General features: G+C 42.7%; 1 protein-coding gene across 1 annotated transcript in view; it reads left to right on the top strand.

The window, feature by feature from the left end:
* The window catches only part of SNAPC4 (small nuclear RNA activating complex polypeptide 4), a 234,552-nt gene that overhangs the window by 43,316 nt on the left and 171,072 nt on the right, over positions 1 to 20,164 (top strand). Inside the window, exons 3-4 of the mRNA XM_078641909.1 lie at positions 5,167 to 5,210; positions 6,372 to 6,530. Coding sequence (XP_078498035.1) covers positions 5,167 to 5,210; positions 6,372 to 6,530 — 203 coding nt within the window. The remainder of the gene's footprint in view (positions 1 to 5,166; positions 5,211 to 6,371; positions 6,531 to 20,164) is intronic.

The following is a 20,164-nucleotide window of genomic DNA, read 5'->3' as shown; positions in this document are numbered from 1 at the left end:
CATGGGGGGATTAGGAAGGCTTAGTTAGGTTTAGAGGGCAATTCCTGTGTAGTCAAGCTCGGATCTGGAGAGGAAAGAGCCTGACAGCAGCTCCTCCCAAAGAGAAGGTAACTGCCCCAGTTAACATTAGGCAGAAACTACTTGTTACCTGTCTGCTAAGACCTTTTGCTCTTTCATGGACATTTAGCACTGTTCACCTTATTGGGCCCTATTATGTAAAGGGGACACTCTCCCTATTTGCGCCCAGCGCACCTTAAAACAGGTACGCCGGGCACACACAGGGAAAGTGCTCCCTATTACATAGAATGCGCTGCTCCCAGGGTAGCCACAAACTCGTGTTGCCCTGGGGGCAGCACATTTATGAGAAATATGGAGCGGCTTTAAAGCAGCTGCTTCGTGTTTCACAGTGCAGGCGGCAACCCGCCGGCACTTTTAAAAGGGGATTAGCGATGACCTTGCAGGCGGGTGCAGTCAGAGACTGCACCCGCCTGCAATGGGATGTCTGGGGGTCCATGGGACCCCTTTCTTTCCTCCAGAGGGCTGCAATCAGGGGATGCACTGTCAGTGCACCACCTTGGAGGTGGTGCACTGTCAGTGTGCCTCCCGAGAGCTTCTTTGCCTCTGCTCCCGCATCTGTAATACGGCGCGAGCACAGAGGCAAAGGGATTCCCTCATTTGCATGGGGCACACCCCCCATGCAAATGAGGGAACGCCCCTTGAAGATAGCGCTGGTGCTTTATGTGTGCCAGCGGTATTACAGAAAGGGCCGCACATCCTTCTACGGCCCCTTCTGTAATACCAAAGTGCCCAGGGGACGCGCAAAGCGAGCTCAATTGCCCGTTACGCCCCTGAAGCACCTTCTCTAATACAGCGCATGATGTTTCTTAACTGGCTAGCTGTTCTTGCCTAATTGGAGTAAAGGGACTTACTTTCTGGACAACTGCACTCTCCAGGACAAGCTTGTAACTTTCTGGGCCAAAACTGCCTCCATCACCTGCAGGCTTCTCGAAAGAACAGCACTCCCGCCCAGCTGAATCCCACATACAGGGCCCATCTGGCTCAGACCATTGTTTTTTACACCATATTATTTTATAGATACACTGTTGAAGTTTATCTGCACCTGCAGCTACAGAAAGGCTCCTTTTTGCAACATTAAATTGGATCTTGTCTGCTGAAGATTAGATGCACCAAAACAAGCTCTGCCGCAATGTTTGAAAGTATGGGATTCTACTTAAGGACTCGAATGTCCCTCGCATCATGCTCAGCTAGCGGTTTTCAATCATCAGTAAAAGCGTGAAAATGTAGGCATCACTATTTACTCCAACTTTACTTTCATACTCCATGTTAACACAATGGTCAAAAGCATCTTTCACCATTTATGTGTAAAGGAGGCTATCCTTCCCTTGTTATCACAGTGATACAAGATCACATTAGTCCTTGTGTGGTAGTATCCCATCTGAACCACTGCAGTGCCACCTACAATGGCATATTAGCCACAGTTTTAATGGGATGCAAAGAAGTCAGAATCACTCCGACTTGAATCTGCTCTGGTCAGACCACATCACAGTATCACTGAAGGCTCTGCACTGGTATCTGTTTAAGCTCTGTACATTGTCCATGAGGCCCTGCAAGGGAAGATCCAACTTCATCTAACCAAAATCTTACAGGAGTACCAGTCACATGACCCCACCCCACCTCCAGGATCTACTGGCCACTGAACCTTCCAAATATAAGCGGTTCAGAGAGAGATCTCTTCATTCTTAGTGCTCCATTGGCTTGAAGACCTTTTTCCTGAACTTACTCCCCCGTCTTAGATTGGAAGAATATTTCCCAAGAATCTCTAGAGGACCAAAAACCTGCTTGTCCTTCTTGAAGGCCTTTGACCCAGAACCCCCTCATGCATTCAGCGTACATCCCATTCTATACCTTTGTTAGGATTTTTTGGAACAGAGATATGTTGTATCTGGATCACACGATGTTGTCCCTACTCACTCTATGAAATTGGTTTATTATTTGGGTTGGTGACCACCCGTCTTAATTTAGGACAATGTGTAATGTAAATTATGCAGTACCAAATCAGAAATAGAGTCAAAGTGCAAAACAATAAAGATTCCAAACCGAATTTGAGAAATAGAGTAGAATCCAATAAACAAAACAACACCAAAATCACAAAAATCAATTATGGGGAACTAGAGATATGAATCTGTAAAGTTTAAAGTAGGAATACTTACAATAAGTACAAAGTGCCAATAATAGTCAATGGTAAGTTGGGACCTAGGTGCAATTTGAAGCTGGCTGTGATGCAGCGCTGGTAAGATACATCAACTGGGTTCATCCTAGTCAAAGACTTTACCTACTGACTTAGTCCTTTAAGTCCCGATCCATCACTGCAGTACCATTTTAAAGTTCTCCAAGACCTCAGGGGAGGCACTTGGAGCCTCACAGATTGTCAGGCAGAGGCCAACAGCATGGTCTAGTCCAGGACCAGCTACCACTGGTCATCTGGGCAGTTTCAGGAAAGGCCTCTTGTAACTTGTATCCATGTAACTTGACATGGAGGTTAGCCTATGATTCTTGGAGTTCACTTATTTGTTGTCCTGGATACAAGAGGAAACATGTCCAGTTGTTTGGGGCTCCTCACAAATCACAGAAAGCAGGTCCAGTGCTCTCTGTTCTTCCTTAGATCCAGAAGTGTTCTGAAGAGGGTGCCTGGAGATGTCACACTTATGCCTGGTACGAGATAGTGGGTAGGAGTGACTTCTAGGCATGCTCTAACCAATGGTATAAAAGTTCCCTGGACCAACCATACCCACTTTGGGCATTTTGCTATGTGGCAAAAGCCTTCAGCCACACTAAACGTGGGCCATGAGGGCTGTGTGTGTGTGTGTGTGGCAATCTGAGTGTCTTCTCACACCTAACACTAAAACCAGTTTGAAGCCACTACTGAAACCACAATAACCCCACTGACAGAAGTCTGATAGGACAAAAGCAGGATTCTTCAGCAATCAGATAGCGGATACACAAGCATTTTCTTGCCATCTGTTCTCTTCTTTAAAGTGTGCCCCAGGTGTTATGTGTGATGCCAGCAGACTTGTCAAGCAAGATTTTACACTCAAGCAGGATTTGACGCTGCAGTGTCAACAATGATGCACATAACTCCCACCCTGCATATTCTGTAAGGTTCAGAGCGGTTCTCTCTGCTTATTTAGGTCAGTGTATTATATTTGCTGCTGGGAGGTTTTTCACACCTTTTTCCTCACCTATTTAAATGCTAATCACTTGCTGGAAGACGTTGGTGAGCAACTGTAATTTAGCCTCAAGGAATTTCAGGCACAATTGAATTGTATTTTTAATAACTATTAAAAATAGTTGTGTATTTTTTTAGCTAGTCCCATTCCTGAGATACAGTATTAGGATCTTAATCTGTACTCTGTTTTTTTTACATAGGACAGCTAGGTCTGCTAAGGTGAAAAGTAGTGTTTGAGTGCTAGGCACTGTACGGACATGTTCAAATTAAATGTATACATGTCCTATCCTACTTGTAAATATCATGCATCATGCCTTGTGAGCTAAAAGGCCTACAAAAGAGACGTATTTATATTTAAAAGGGAGGTTGCTACAGTCAGGCTACACAGAGTAAGCCTGAAGCCATGTTTGAAGTGCCACTGTAGTGGATGGCACCATAGGTGCTGCTATCCACTGGTGACATTTAATTTCCAGGCCCTGGGTACACTTTCTACCATATACTAGGGATTTACAGGCAAGTTAAATATGGCAATTAGGAATAAGTCAGTTCAACCATGTTTAAAAGGGGGAGCACAGGCACTTTACTACTGGTTAACAGGGGTAAAGTGCACAGATTTCTAAAGCCAGCAAAAATATACGGTCCAACAAAAGGTGAAAAGTCTGGGGTGACTTCACAAAAAAGATGAATTTACTACATCCACAATATCTGAGTGCTTTCAAAGTGGTTTTGAGTGCTAAACCAAGAATTTTAGTATCCTCTGAGTATTGTCCCTAAAATGTCTTCACTTTTGCACTTGTCACTCGTTATTTGATAGGTGGATGCATCACATATCTAAAGATTGTTATTTATGATTTATCTATCCACTGCCTGTCCTTTAAGAGTCTATGGGCCAGATGTAGGTGAGGGACATTTACCGACTCATAAATACCGAATTTTACCGATTCGGTATTTATGAATCGGTAAATAAGAAGGAGGGAGATGAAGCTAATTTTAGAATTAGAAATACTGATTCGGTAACATTCGGTATTTACCGATTCGGTAAATACCGAATCGGTATTTCCTATTGATTACTATAGGCTGTGAAGCCCATAGAAATCAATGGGAAATACCGAATCGGTAAATACCGAATGTTGCAAGGGTGCAGGGGGTGTCCGTTTGACACCCTCAAGCACCCGAAGTAAAGGCATGTGTGACATGTGGCACACATACATGCCCTTAGGGCATGTCTGTGTGTCACATTGCACAGTGTGCATGCACAGATGTGCATGCACACCTGGATTCGGTATTTTACCACACAATAGGATTGTGTGGTAAAATACCGACTCTTAAGGGCCTGTGACACTCTCAGGAGTGTCACCTACATTTGGATTTACCGAATCGGTAAAATTACCGAATCTGTAAATTTACCGATTCTGTAAAATAATGGCCCCTACATGCCAATTCCTAAATACCGGCTTGTAACGGCCGAAATCGGCCGTTACCGACCGGTATTTGGGCTCCTACAACTGGCCCTATATGCTGTGATTTGATGGTGGGGGAAGCCTAGCTAATCCTCTGTTGGAAAGCTGTAGAGAGGACACTTTATAAAATGGCTGCCCGAGGGGGGTGCTAGACCCCCAGGGACGTGATAGACTCGAGTAAGTGGACCCTGAAAGCTCCATCCATGGGTTTATTTTACACAATGAAGATGATCCAATAAAAAAGGAACTCATTTGCATACTTGGTGAGTCTCTGGAAGAGATGCTGAATTTACAGGGATGCTTTCTACGTGGTTCCTTTAGGATGTAAAAGTCATCAAGTATGACACAGTAATTTTTAATCATCAACATATTTATGCAGTTAACCGAGTTATATGTGTTTTAAAAGTAATGTATCTATGTGGGAATATATCACTAAAAACCTGTGTTTTTTTTAAATAGCAGAGGATCTTGAAGATGAAGATTCAGATGGGTCTTATCTCACGGTAATGAATTCTAGATATTATGTAAATCTCTCATTATGTAGTCCTTCTTCTACCTCCTGCTTCTACCACCCTTTCTCTGTGTATTCACAGGCAGGGCCCCTTCCATTGTACATCAAGCCTGCCCCTTGAATACAGAACAATGTGACAGTACAAAAAGCTTTATAGTAACTTCCAGCCCGGTGGTACAAGTGCCTGCGCTGACTTGTCCTCAGCTCAGGCAGTGCAGCTCCTGCTCAGTACAAGGTCAATGCCAGTTTAGTTCAGGTTCTCCAGAGGGTATAATAACACCTCTTTTATTTACTATTGATAACCTTTGCCTGCCAACCTGCCTGATGTTACAATGGTTAACTTCAGCCAGCTCAGTTTCTTTTTAGCCAATATCATCCTGTATGCTGTGTCTTTTATGCCCATCCATACAGCAAGCAGAAAAGAAAACAAGCATTAGAAATGCAATAGTGTAGTGTACAAGTAAGTGTTTGTTTACTTATGTTTCCCGCACGCTCAGGCGCGCTCTATGTTTTTATCTCATTACGTCTGTGTGTTCCGTGGCGCGCACTTTTGAAGAGACATTTCCATCCATGCAGTGCTGGAAAATTTTTGCTGTTAAAAACGGACCGTCCGCCTGCACAAGTTGAACTAGTAATCAGGTCAGCGGTCTTTGCGCAGCTTTGGCGCAGCCGTGCTGGTGGAGAGCCGAGGCAACTGCACCAAAGTCGTAATCTGGCCCTTAATACTTAGGACCTTGCTATTCAAGTTGTAATGTAACAAAAATCTGAGATGGTAGTACATCTAGGGGATGATAATAATGCAGACAAAATGCAATGTTTGACCCATGCTCCTATTGAATTTGGTCTAAAAAAGCATTGCACCTTCAAATCTGCATCTAAGGTTTGCTCTAGGTTTCATGCCTGGTACAATGATTTCTATCATTCTAGTTGAAGTGACCTTTTGCTGAGCTTTTTCAGGCACTAAGGCCATACTTGATGCTTTTGGAAGCAATGTGTCGTGTCCACCTAGTACTCCTTTGTGCCAAGAAAGGCTCCATTGATATGATGTTTTTAATGAGGTTAATGCAATGAGAGTGAGGAAACCATGGCTGAAGGAGCATGTTTTAGTACTACAGTAACAAGAGATTACTTGTTTACGTTTGCTTGAAAACAGGACGAAGAAAGAGGGGAAGAAAAGTCTGATGATGAGACGGACAGAAATCTTCCCGCAAGTCTGGAAACATGTTTGCAGATAAACCTTGTCTATCAAGAGGTAATCCAGGAAAAGCTACAAGAAGTCACACTTCTGCTGTCTCAGAATAAGGAACGACAGGTAAGCAAAAATCCAATGTAAATGTCAGCCTGCACAAGTGAGAATGTGCTACAAAAGATTGCAAGGCCATTATATATGCTCAACCCAATTGATGCAGGCATGCCTGTCTGCGTATTGCCACAGCAAGTGGAAATAGCTTTTTATAGATGTGCAGTGCTTTTTTTAGGTTGCAAACGGACCGATTCGCTGTTTGCGACCAGAAAAAAAACATTTTCCTATATACCAAACCCTGTTTTGCAATTTGGTCACCTATCACCGAATTGCAAAATGGGTTAGCTATTCAGTCTTAGGAAGGGGCATGTTAAGGCTGTCCCTAATAGCGACTCACAGTGGTATGTGTGAATGTTTTGCAACCATAATGCGGTTTCAAAACATTCACATTTTATCGCCTACTTCAAGTGGATGGTTACCCATTCGCAAATGGGAAGGGGTCTCGAATGTCCCCCTTAGGGATGGTTTTAAAGACATTTTTTTAGGAGCAGGCAGTAGTCCCACAGACTACTTCCTGCTCTTAAAAAATTAAAAGAAAACTTAAAATTTTTCTTTTTGAAACGTATCCAGTTTTCCTTTAAGGATTTAAAAAAAAAATAATACATTGCTTGATTTAAAAACAATCACAGACATGGTGGTCTGCTGACCCCAGCATGCCAACATCACAGTAATTTTAGTGATTCCCAATGGTTTGCAAATTGTGACCTACTTCATGAATGTTAATGAGGTAGGCCTATTTGCGACCCACCAAGGAATTGCAAACAGTGTAAAAAACACTGTAGAACATCGTTGTTTGCGAATACCTAATAGCAAATCACTATTAGGTAATCGCAAACAGTAAAGTTAGTACATCTGGCCATAAATATTTATTATATTTAAAGTTTGAACTATGCATAAATACACTAGCTTAAGCAATTTCTGCCATTTGAACTTCAAAACAAGACACAAAAATAAGTATGCATTAAACAAATACATAAATGTGAAAAATATTAATTTAATTCACAAAGGCATCACCCATTCCTGACAACAACGCCATTAGTGAACCAAGAGGCAAGTAAGTTGTCATTTGCACTCTCAGGGTGGCCAAGGCTATTCTTATACACATGAAAATATTGTTTATCAAATCAAACACTCGAATAAAATGGAGGAAAAGTGATATAAAACAATTCCAAAGGACCACACATTTTGTCAAGTGTGGTCACTGCGATCGATCCTAGGTTTTCTGGTTTCACATTGGGTAATTCAGTCATTAGAGGGGTATTTGGTGACAAAGGAATCCCAATACCACAATACAGTACTCCTTGTTTCAAGATTCAGAACTGTATCACTCTTTTGTGAGTGGACAATAAGACTGTGTGTTATCTTCCCATTGTTAAAATCATTTGACTGTTGGGTTCCAGGCCTGTTTCCTTATCATTTACTTACTTCCAGTGTTTAGATTGAGTTACGTTTTTCCTATTTCTGTTAAAAAAAAGGAGCAGAGAAATATGTTCAGAAAATTATTATTCAAGAGGGCGCAATTTGTCACAACAGGAGGCCGAGATTAATAAAAAACATGAATTATGTTTCCATACCTTCTATCTTGCTCATTGCACACCTGGGGTGTGAGTGGTTCCTATGGTGAGACTCAGGAAATGCTCTGATCAAAGAAATGCCACTATGCTCTGTGGAACATGCATATAAAATAAATACAGTTCACAATCAGCATATTTTGCCAACGTGATAAAGCTTTATAAAGGATTAAATATTAAATCTCCAAGTAATATGGATAAAACTTTCCCACTGTAGCACTCATAGTCTTAGAGATAGCACTCACTATCTTATTAGAATCTGTTTCTAAGCACTCTTGATGTTTACAGATAAGAAGCTAAAGGTATAAGGAGGTTGGAAGTCCTAAGATTCTATTTCATTCCAGTTCAATAATCAGGTTACTTCCTTTGTACACCTGACTCGCCAAAGGACCGTGACAGCAAGCCGAGAAGCCTTACCCCAGGGTGGTGTAGGGGGATAGCAACTCCGATAAGGCACTACACAGTATTTTCAAATTTATGACTAGTGGCTAAATGTAAAGGGCAGTTTGAATGAAACCCAAAATATTACTCCATGTCTTACTGTCCAAACCATGTACTTGCTTTGGTGCCGTACACCCAGTTTACACCACCCCACCCATTCCTCACCCTTCAGGGATGAATGCAGCCCTTTGTAACACCACAGACCATACGTTTTGGCTCTAAGTATAATGTTTGCGAGTACGCATGTTATAACATAAAGTCTTAGGGCCAGATGTACAACGGTTTTTATTGTGTGCAAACGGGTCTTAAACCCGTTTGCGCACGCTAAAAACCATGGGCCCATGTACAAACAGTATTTTGCGAGTCACAAATAAGTAGCGACTCACACAATACTGTTTTGCGACTCGGTATTTTGAAGGGGCGTTCCTTTACAAACAGCATCTCCTTAGACATGTACTAATGTTTTGCGACCGGAATTGCGGTTGCAAAACACTAGCAAATTACGACCTACTTAAAGTAGGTGGTAATGCATTCGCAAATGGGAAGGGGCCCCAGGGAACCCCTTCCCCTTTGCAAATGCATGCAAAATTATTTTTAAGGGCGGGCAGTGGTCCCTGAGACCACTGCCTGCCCTTAAAAAATGAAACGAAAATGTTTATTTATTTATTTATTTATTTTTTAATGCATCCCGTTTTCCCTTTTAAAAGCAGTCCCAGCAGGCCATCATCCCTGGGAGGGCCAGCCATTCCAAATGAGGTCACAAAATACTAGTGGCTCATTAATATTCATGAGCCTCACATTTTGCGACCCATTGGGAATCGCAAACAGTGTCCAAGACACTGTTGTACATGCCAAATAGAAAGTTGCAAATTGCGAGTTGCAAAAGCGATGCAATTTGCAAGTTGCTATTTGGCAGGTTGTACATCTGGCTCTTAAAATTTACGTTTCTACAGAAGTTGAGGTTAGAGAATCAATAAATCAAGTCTTGACTCACTAAAGGGACAGTGTTGTGGGGGCGGGGGTCAATATATTATATTTAATATTTCTCATGCCAACAATATCCCATCCACTATATTGACCAACTGCTACATTGTGAATTAAGTATATCATTATTATTGTTCGCTCCACCTATGCTTTTCAAAGTGGGTAAGTACAGGTAGAGTTAAGAATTGAATAGGTGGGGTTAACTCCACATCCACTAACCACAGTAGGTTAGTGTAGGTGGAGTTAAAAATTGTACATACTTACCTTGCAGGATAATGGTAGGTCGATGTACTGGATGACATTTTTTTTGGGTTGTTATTGTCAGTCTCGCTACAGTGACATATAGCTATGCCAGCATACCATGAAGAATGCCAACAGCCCCATACTAGGTCAAGACATGGATGAATCACGTTAGAATATTTTATTTTTTAGAATATAAGCCAGTAGCGTGGTGCGCCCACTTTCTTTCAGCTTTTAGGGCAAGAAAGTTTTGCCAAATGTGGGTTGATATCCGTAGACATTTATGTTTGTATCTGTAATTGCAAAATTGGAATTGCCTGGGATTGCCTATAATGGAAATTACATTTTAGGCAGCATCATAGGGACCCATTCACAAACATTTTTACACACTAATGTGTAATCCAGATAAGCAAAGATGCTGTTTGCTATTCTAAATTCATTAATCTGGTTCATAGAATCAGGATTTTAGAACTGTGAAGTGCTTTTTTGCGATGGAAACCATTACAGTCTAGCAGTATGGCAGGTTTTCCAGAACTGTAAGGTAAGTATTAGAGGTGGTACCATGAGTGCTCCAAGGGGAGGGGCAAAACATGTACTTTTCGTGTATTCATAAACATTTCCAATGCAGATTTCCATTCCATTTAGACACCTGAAACTACTCCCAAAAGGTTGTAGTAAGTGTGTAAATAGGTTAGAAATGTTTTTCCAGCACACCCTTGTTTGTCAAGGATTTCTTCCATGTGTAAAATATTTTCCCATGGAAACATATCCAAAATAGTTTTATAACCAAATGCCCATTTCTTTCTGATTTACTAATACAGGTTTCCCATTTTGTGCAAAATCTGCACAACTAAATGTTTGCTAGTATCAGTACCCGTGGAAAGAACTGTCATAGATTTCGACTTCCTTAGATTGTCATAGATTGCCTGTGACTCTCGGAAAAGTTGGATATCTGCTCCAGATGTAGGAGAAAACCAATGGGAGTGGATTTCTGGCTGCTTGAAATTAGGCTTTTTGAACTGAGCCATAGATGTGATCACTTACTATGCTAAAGTTCAGTATAATATATCCCATTTGGCTAATTCAATATTTAATTGTGAATAACATGTTTATAAATCTAGGATGATTTAATCCCCTTTTCTTGGTATATTAAAATACACACATAACAGATCTATGAGTGATATGACCATAAAACTGAGAGACTCAGTGCAACAACAATGTTCATTGTTTAGCAAAGTATTTCCTATATTTATGAAGGAAGGGATCTTTTCTTAAAACATTATTTGTTCTATTTAGACCAATGTAGATGACTACTTTATATTTTCTTTCCTTTAGCTACACACATATATATGTATATATATATTATATTTTTATTTTATAACACACAATGATTATCATTACTGATCTGTAGTGGTGGACAGAAGGTGATGTAAACCCACAGGGAAATGTACGACCTAAACAAGGACTTTGAAACACAGGAAGAGAGGGTAATGCTAGGAATTAAACCAATAACTCCATAAGAAAAAATATAACATACATACACATTAGATGTCTTTCCATGAAGTTCTTCATAAAGACTCAGTAGCCTTTTAAAATCTTAGTGGGGGAGAGCCAATTTATTTTAGCTGTTTAGATAATACTCAAAAGCACTCATATTGGCCTTCAAATGTTGATTAAGTGATAAGGAGAACATATGTGAATTTGGTTAGTTATATATTATAGTATTGCAAATTAAGACACCTCAAGAAGAGTGCACCAAGAAAGTGGTTTTTCACAAAACACAATCTTGCTTCCAATGTAGAATCCTGAAATTAAGAAAAGTTGAGAAACATCCAGTAAAAAATAACCAAAATCTCCTGTCAGATTTGTTTAATTCTGGCACTCTAGTTTGAATCCTAGGTCAATGGAAGCAGCCCATTATGTCTTGGAAAATCATACCTCATCTTCAGGAATATTGAGCTGCTAAGATCTATCTCAAGTGGTTGTGCACAGCTGCATAGCTCTATGTCCATGGAAACTGGTTACATGCAGAAATCCTCACACAACAGCTGAGAGCGGTAACATATTCGTCTTTACTGTGAACATTCAAGTGAGAGTGATGTAATGGATTTATGAAATATTAAATTAGTGTGCCACCCTGAGGAATGGGAATGATATAATGTTGGGGGATATCATATAGTCTAGAATGTAGACAGAAAGTCCAGGATCTTTATAACTGTCCAATAAGATAGGTAAACCTGGACTCTGATCGACATTTGTAGGCATGAGTATGAGGTTACCAGTGGCAAGAGTAATTAATCGCCGTTAGCATAGGCTCTAGTCAGTTGAGTTAGTAACACTATAAAGGGCATTATTTTGTGGAGGTGAAGGTAGGTAATTGCAGGGATGTACACTAGGACAGGCACTGGATGCAAATACAACTAGTATTTGTGAAGCATAGCACATTTTTAGTGGCATTTTTAATATCTGGACCATGTATCAGTATTGGGATATGTTTCTTTTACACATATTTTATGATGCACCTCTATTCTATGTCTTCCACTCTTTTTGGGTATCCTTACCTCATTACCTGTGCTGTCCGTTACATCAGACCACAGCAGTGCTATAGTGATAGTGTTTGTTAGACCTGGCACCATTGGCGTGGATCTCCCTTCCATTCTTTCGCTTTTGTCTCCTCTGTGTTTGCGGGTGTTAGATTCTCTAGGTGCTGTGCCACTGCCATTCAGTGCCACAGCGCGAATGCTCCCTATTGTAAATTGACGGTATGAAATGGTATAATCCTAATTGACCCAAGAAACATGATAGGAAAGTCAAATTTGGTATGCCTGAGCTCCATATATGAAAGTGCATCTTTTAGTGATGATTATTTTTATATTCTGTGATTGAAAATACCACTTTTAGGAAGTAGATATGTTCTTGCCTAAACCTTCCTGTGTGCTCTGCTGTTATATGTATTGGCTGTCTGGTTTTGGAGGGTCAGGGCAGGCTGAGCCCGACCTTGATTGAATAGAGAGATCTGCAGTGAAGTATGGGGAGGGGTGACCCTCTGATCTGAGCAGGGCTGTGCCTTGCAAGGTGAATGATGGCTCCACCTCCCACTGTGCGTCTGATAGCAGACCCCCTCTTCCTGAAAGGCAGGATGCAGCCTTGTAAACAAAGTGCTCTAGGACGGCACCAAACTGGTTCTGGCTGGGTTCAGTGATTTATGACTTTTTGAGAACAAAGACTTTCGGGGTATAAAGATCTGTGCTGAAACCCCTACACGGTGTGTTACTTCTGGATCTCAAGACAAACCTCTGTCCGTGTAACTAGAGGGAAAGGACTTTGAAACTTTCATCCATCCTGCTGAAGCAACTACCCAACGGCCTGATTTGAGCTTGCCTCCTGCCGAAGTCGAAGGGACATTATACTTCACCCATCAGCCGCCTGGATCCCTATTTGAGGGGGATTCTACTCGCAGGTGAGGCTTCTGTTGAGAATTCCAGAGCCTTTGGTTCTACTGCTGGGAATGCGGGCTAAAAGTCATTGTTATCGCTATTGTGGGCCGCCGCAGCTGAGGAGCTGTAGCCGCTGAGAGCCCGCATTTGCCTGTGTTACTAAAGTCATCGTGATCGCTATTGTGGGCCGCCACAGCTGAGGAGCTATTGCCGCTGAGAGCCCACATATGCCTATGTTACCAAAGTCCTTGTTATCGCTATTGTGGGCTGGCGCAGCTGAAGAGCTGTGCCTCTGTGTGCCCGCATTTGTCGTCCTACTAGAATCATCGCTATCGCGGGCTGCTGCAGCTGAGGAGCTGTGCCGCTGAGTGCCTGCATTTGCCGTCCTACGAGAGTCATTGCAATCGCTATTGTGGGCCGCTGCAGCTGAGGAGCTGTGCCGCTGAGTGCCTGCACTAGTCCCCACTTTGAGGATCTTGTTACCACCTACGTGTGCCCTGGGTGCCCACCTTTAAGCCCTGTCCCAGGATTATCCTGAGTGCACACCGTGGACCACTACAGCTGGGAGCTGTGGCCACTGCGAGTCCGCCTGTCGTCACTGCGGCTTCCTTGTGAGGCTGCGTGCCGTTCCCCTTTAAATCTCAGGTACATTGTGCATCACCGGGTCGCGTGGACCCCGGCCTTGAACTAAGTTTGTTCGAAACGCTTTTTGAGTGCCTTTATTGCTTTTGAAGTGAATCTGTAATTATGTGCATTGTGGCTCCTTGAGCGCTTTTAAGCCTCGTGTTCAGCCTATATAAAGAGAACTATTTTTCTATAACTGCTTGTGGTGTCCGTTTGTAGCGTCTTCCCTGCATTATTGTGTATGGTCATAAATGCTTCACACACTGCCTCTGAGATAGGCCTATCTGCTTGTGCTATGTTACCACAGGGTTGAGCAGGGGTTATCAAAGGGTGTAGCCCCCTTACTTTGACTTAGGAAGAAGGATCCCTATTTGCACCTCGGCGCCGGCCGCTGCCCTCTAGAGATCCCCATTTCTAACAGTATTCTTGTTTAATGGTGGTGCCATCTTGGACTTTGTAATGTGGGGCAGGTATTGGGATACCTTACCACTGTTGTGCTGACCTCTACTCCACATGGCTTGGAGCGGGAGTCTTAATTGTTCCTAAGCCAGGCAGTACCATTTTGGCTGACAGCTTTTCTAGGAGCCCCTAAGCTTTTAATGTTCAACTTTGCTCCAGGACTGGGCGTTGGCCGGATTTTCAGGATGACTACTAACTTTGACCAACAACTGTTTTTTATTTAAATTCAGTACTAGTAAATGAATTCTACCTAGTTCCCTTATAAATTTGATATGGGAAATTGGCATGGCCAGATGCTGAACATGAAGGAAGTCCTCATCAGGATCTGCCATTGAGATAAAAACGTGCTCGAGAAGACAACCTTCTGAGCAAGAGGGTTGCGTCAAACAGCACAGTGGGCAGTGCAGACCAAAATGGCTGCTTCATATTCTAATAAAACTGCAAGTTTTGCTGACACTGTGGAAGCACCCTTATAAACATAGTTTCTCTGAGGCTATGAAAAAGAGACAGAGATTACATAGCTACTGACTGCTCGTTTGTCGCCATTGCAGTTTGCATGCTTTGTTTTCCCTGGATTGCCCAAGGCAATCCGCGCTCTAAGGAGAGAGCCAAGAGGCAATGACCAGAAGAGTGCAGGACACCTCTACCCTGGAGATAAAGACACCCACTGCACTGAATGGAGTTGACGGAGCCTATTGGTCTAACCTGGAGTGAAAGACTGGATCAGGCACTTTGTTGCATAGATCTGAACCACTGGATTTGCTAACTCAGAGGGTGACAGAAACCAACAAGCCAGGCCATGATGATGTTAAAGTGGGAGTAGAACTTGTTTAAACAAACAGTGAATAAGAAGATCAAGGCAGTCACTTGGGAACATACGCGATCAAATTAGTTACAAATGGATTGTGGCGAAAAAGACTGACTGGGACAACTAGTTGCTACACATGATGCACAGTCTGGAAAAAACATCCTGGAGAATATAGGTGCCAATGCCTCCCAGCTGTCCATGAAATGTGAGACTTTTGAGGGAATACAGTCACCACTGGAGGAGTTTGTGGCAAGGTGGGAGTTAGGGTTGGCTGTGATCCCACATGACATTTGAAGCACAGACTCCAATTGAGGACTACATGTTTGAGTGTTCTCTGGCTGTAGACCTTTGTGTGAGTAGTATCATGAGGAGGAAGGACAATATGGTTATACATTGCTCCTTGCTAGTTCTTAATAATAATGTGAACTTCATGATGGCAATAAAACAAAGTTTAGAAAATATGTCATGAATGTGGCCCTCCGGAACTTAGTTGGTTCATCCAAGCCCTAAAAAACTGCTGAAACTTCACACGGTGTGAGCTTGCAGTGGAAAGTGAACTGGATCCAGAAGGGTGTCTGATAGCACAATGAGCAAAGTAGGAGTCATGGCTTGGAACTCACTTTTCAACAATGAGTAAATAATTGCATACACGGCCCATTATCAGATCATGTATGTGAAGTCTATGCCACTCCGTGTGTGTGAAGAAAGCTGGCTCTGTATAAAGTATACCAAAATGAGGTATGCTGTGCAAAGATTCTAATAAACAATCTGATCGCCAGTACTGTGCGCTGATTCCTCAATTACAATAGACAATGAGCTCAAGATTACTCATTATCATTGACCACTCTTTCAGTCAACTTTTTAAATTCAAATGAATTTATTTTCACTCTTTTGGATTAAATTAGGTGGATTATTGATTGAAATATCACACACTCAATTTTGTGTAACATAAATTTCAACACTTTTTATTTTTGTAACATAAAGGAGGGATAGCAAGGACTTGATTTTGGGGGGAATTGTTGCTGAAATGTTGTGTTGTTTACAAAGAAACCAAGTGGGGGAACCAATGCGGGACATACAGTTAACACTCAAGACAAATCCCTCACATAAAGTATATACAATAGACAACAAAGGATGGTGCAAAGAAAGGGAAAGATTTGTGTGCTTAAGTTTTTGTTTTTTTAAAATATACACTAGGATCTACCCCAGTTTTATTTGTATCAACAGGTGGAACCTAGTCCACTGAATGGAGGAAGAACAGTTCAATTTAACTTAATAAACTAGACCATCACAAGTTTAACATTTGAAATATCAGTTTATGATTGATTGGTCTGTGAGCTCTAAAGATTAAGCAGGGTCGACGCGTTAATCCTTTTTCAAGTGCAAGGATTCTCTTCAGGACCACAAACAAAAATCTGCAAAACATAAATGAAATGGCGTACTGTCAGACGTCTCATCAAGCAACTCTCACCTAGTATTCAGTTCAACACACACTCCGGTCCTACCTGGATTGCTTATTTGGGGGGGTCTTCTCTTTTTTTCAATAAGTGTCATTTGCCTCAATTAATTTTCAGATTAAACGTGTCTTGACACTCTCAATTCAACCATGCGTTATCGGCATGTTCGTAGGAGCACTTGCGTGATTGCAATTGCTGTTCAATATGTGCTCATGAGGTCTGGCTCCGTAGTAGAACCGTTAGCATGTTGCAGTTGTACAAAGACCACAGGTTCAAGATAGAAATACGCGTAAAATGATACCTTTTGTGGAATTAGTTGTCCTCCAATATGCGGCGCCTCCGTGAATGAGAGCGGCGTACTGTTGTTCCGGGTTCGTTCGGTTTTATTGTGTTTTACTTCCGGGACGGCCTCGGGGCGTTGCTGGGAGTCGTAGTTTTTTGTATGTTTGTAGGCGTTTATTTACATGAAGTCGTTTTCCTTTTTCTTACGTGCATGGATCCTATGGCCAAAGTCGATGTTAGTTAGAGCTTGTGATGTAATTAATAAAACACTTTAGTCGTTCATGTTGTTATTCAGACACTGGTAGTTGCAATGACATTGACACACGCTAATTGGGGCTTATAGTCCAATTGCTTTTGAACAGTTAGTCTAAAGGATGCATGTGGTTCATGGTGGAAAAAGTGAGCATGATTATGGTGGTATTTTTCATAGATTGTATAATTCAGACATTTCATTCAAACCTCGAATGGTGGTGTTAAATTTGAGAATGAGCATAGCTTCTCGTTGTCGCAATTTGGCCTCCACATCTCCACCTCTCGGGTCATGGTCAATCTTCGATATTATCGTCCACCTTAGATCACTTTCCTCGTGAGACTGATCGATCCAGTGTTGAACAAGGGGAGCTGTAAGTACTTTGTTCTTAATCCTGGATTTGTGCTGCGACATCCTTTGTCGGGCTTCCTGTGTTGTCTTGCCTATATAGAGTTTATCACATGGGCAAAGTGTACCATAGACAATATTTCGTGTCTTGCAGTTTGTAAATTGATCATGTTTCCATGATATGCCCGCATGTTGGAACAGTTGGCCCTCAATTGTGGAGGCACAGCAGATGCATGTGCCACATTTCCGGTGGCCAGTTATTGGAGGGAGGTTGACATAGTCACGCAATGTGAGAGCTTTTGTTTTTGGTACTGCTGCTCGAACGATTTGATTGGCTATACTTTTGTCCTTCTTAAAGGCAAAAAGTGGTACTTCAGAAAAATGGGCATCTAGATCTTTTAATAAATGCCAGTTTTGATTAATGGTAGTTTTGAAAAAATTGGAAGATGGACAGAAAGTAGACACACAAACTGTGTGTTGTTGTTGTTTCTTTTCTTTCTTTTTAAGAAGCTCTTCACGTGGGGTCCACCATGCTCGCTTGATGGCTTGCTTGAGGAGTTTTGCTGGGTAGCCGCGTGCTAGTAGTCTCTCTTTTAGGATGTTGGCATGGTTCATGTACTCATCCTTGAAGGTGCAGTTTCTAGGTATCCCTTATGAGTGGACAGGGGCTTGTTCTAGCAAACCCAAAGTGCTCTATCCAGGGAACTGATGATGAGCAGTCTCAGGCTTATCAGAGAGGAGTGTTAGACATTTGTTGCACACACAGAGTTAATAAATGAGACACACACTCAAAATGGAGATCCACACTAATGTAGAAAAATAACATGTATTTTTATATATATGTTGAACTCAAGAACTTAGTTATCAGGTAAGTACTTATTTGTGATAGACTTTTTACAGTCTTAGCACAGTTAACCAACCATGCGATTTTACGCTTAATGCTTTCCTATGGGCGATAGAACATTTACTGTGTACACATACTTGCAAGGTGTTTCCATGGGACTCATTTCAGTTGTGAGGTGGTAGGGGGACAAGGACCAAAGTTCCACCAGTAGATCGGCTGTATCTGTCCTGGTGAGTCCGGGTGCAGAAGTGCTCGGAGGGTTGTTAGCCGTGCACGCTACACGGTAGAATGAAGGTGGGGCCACCTGGAAATAGGCTGCAAAAGGGGACAAGTCTGAGAACTCCCAATGGGGGACTCGAGCCGTGAGGGTACTGGAAGCATGAGGGGAAGTCGGTTTCTTTAGGTCTGGCGACTCGGTGCAGAATGTTTGAGGTCCGCTAGCTTTCATGTGTCAAGGCGCTCACTGGTGACGGTCAGGACCAGCAAGGGGGCCAACAAAAGGACAGCTGGGCTGCTCTCGGTTCTGGCCTCTGTGGTATTGATGTCTCTCAGTGGCTGGTTGTCGGTGATGTGGTTGGATTCCAGATTGGACTTTCAACAAGCGTTGGTCGCGGCAAGGGTCCAGTACCCTGAGTATTGGTGTAGGAGGGCTCGTAAAAGTCCTGTCATCTTCAGGCTTGGCAGGAAGATAGACCTGACCTTGGATGCGCTGTACTTCTATTGGGCGGCTACTGTTCGGTGGACAACAATGCCTTTAAACCAGACGTTGCGGTCAGTGCCTGCTGGCTCCTTTACTCCAAGGCAGGTGCTGGCTGCTGGGCGAAGTGCTGGCAGCCCTCCGGGGCTTGTGGAGGACGTACAGATGCAGGACAAGTCGGGTCTTTGCAATTGTTGAGTCTCTGTTCAGCAGGCAGGGTTTGACGCCAAAAATCCACAGCAGTCTTCAGTTCTTGAGGGTTTGGCTCTTCAATGACCTCCTCTTCTTTTCAGTCAGTGGAATATGAAGTTCTGGATTCATGGAGCCCCGTAAATGCTAAATTTAGGGGCGTTAGGGGAGTGGAGAGAAGTAGGCAATGGGCTACCTACCCTTGGGGTCAATACACCCCCTTATGACCACTTCCTGTGGGAAGTGGTTATGACCCTGTCCCAGTTTCCTAAATTCTTCCATCACCAACATGGCAGAATTTTTCTCGAAGGGGGCATGTCAGGCAGCTCACCTTAGGGTTGTGACTGTCCTGGGTGTGCTCCACGCCTACTTTGCAATACACATTTAGCTCCTGTCCTTGTGCCAAATGGACCTCAGGGCAGGGGGTGGCATTTCCTAGGCCTGGGGGTTGCCGGGGTAGCATATCAAAGGCCGCATGGCTCTGAGGCCTCCAGCCTTGATACCTTGATTGCTGGTCATCCTGTTTGGAGGAAGTGTCAACACCTCCTGCAAGAGCAGGCATTGTTCCTGATCTACGAGAGCAGGGCTCTCACCTCCTAGGGTGTCAGAAACGTGCCTGTGGTAATAGGCTGGACTGGACCAGTCAGCCAACACACTAGTGGACCAGTAGGTTTTCAAGGGGTACCTCTAAGGCACCCTCTGGGTGCATGTATTAATAAAGCCATCACTGGAATCAGTATGGGTTTATTAATATGAGATGTTTGATACCAAACATCCATGGTTTCAGTGAAATCATCATGTCACTGGGGAACTCGTTTTCACCAGTTTCCAGTACATATCTTTATGATGGCTTCCCTATTCACTTGCAATGTCTATGAATCGACTTCGACATCACAAGGTCGTATATGCTCATGTAGACATCACAGGGGCGTATATGCTCATGTAGATATGTCCACACGTAATATAATGCACTCTGCCTTAGGGCTGTAAAGCCTGCTGTAGGGCTGACCTA

Source organism: Lissotriton helveticus, chromosome 5_1 (assembly GCF_964261635.1).
Source record: "Lissotriton helveticus chromosome 5_1, aLisHel1.1, whole genome shotgun sequence".
Classification (NCBI taxonomy): Eukaryota; Metazoa; Chordata; class Amphibia; order Caudata; family Salamandridae; genus Lissotriton; species Lissotriton helveticus.
The sequence above is the reverse complement of the archived record's forward strand: the minus strand, read 5'-3'. Positions and strand labels throughout refer to the sequence as shown.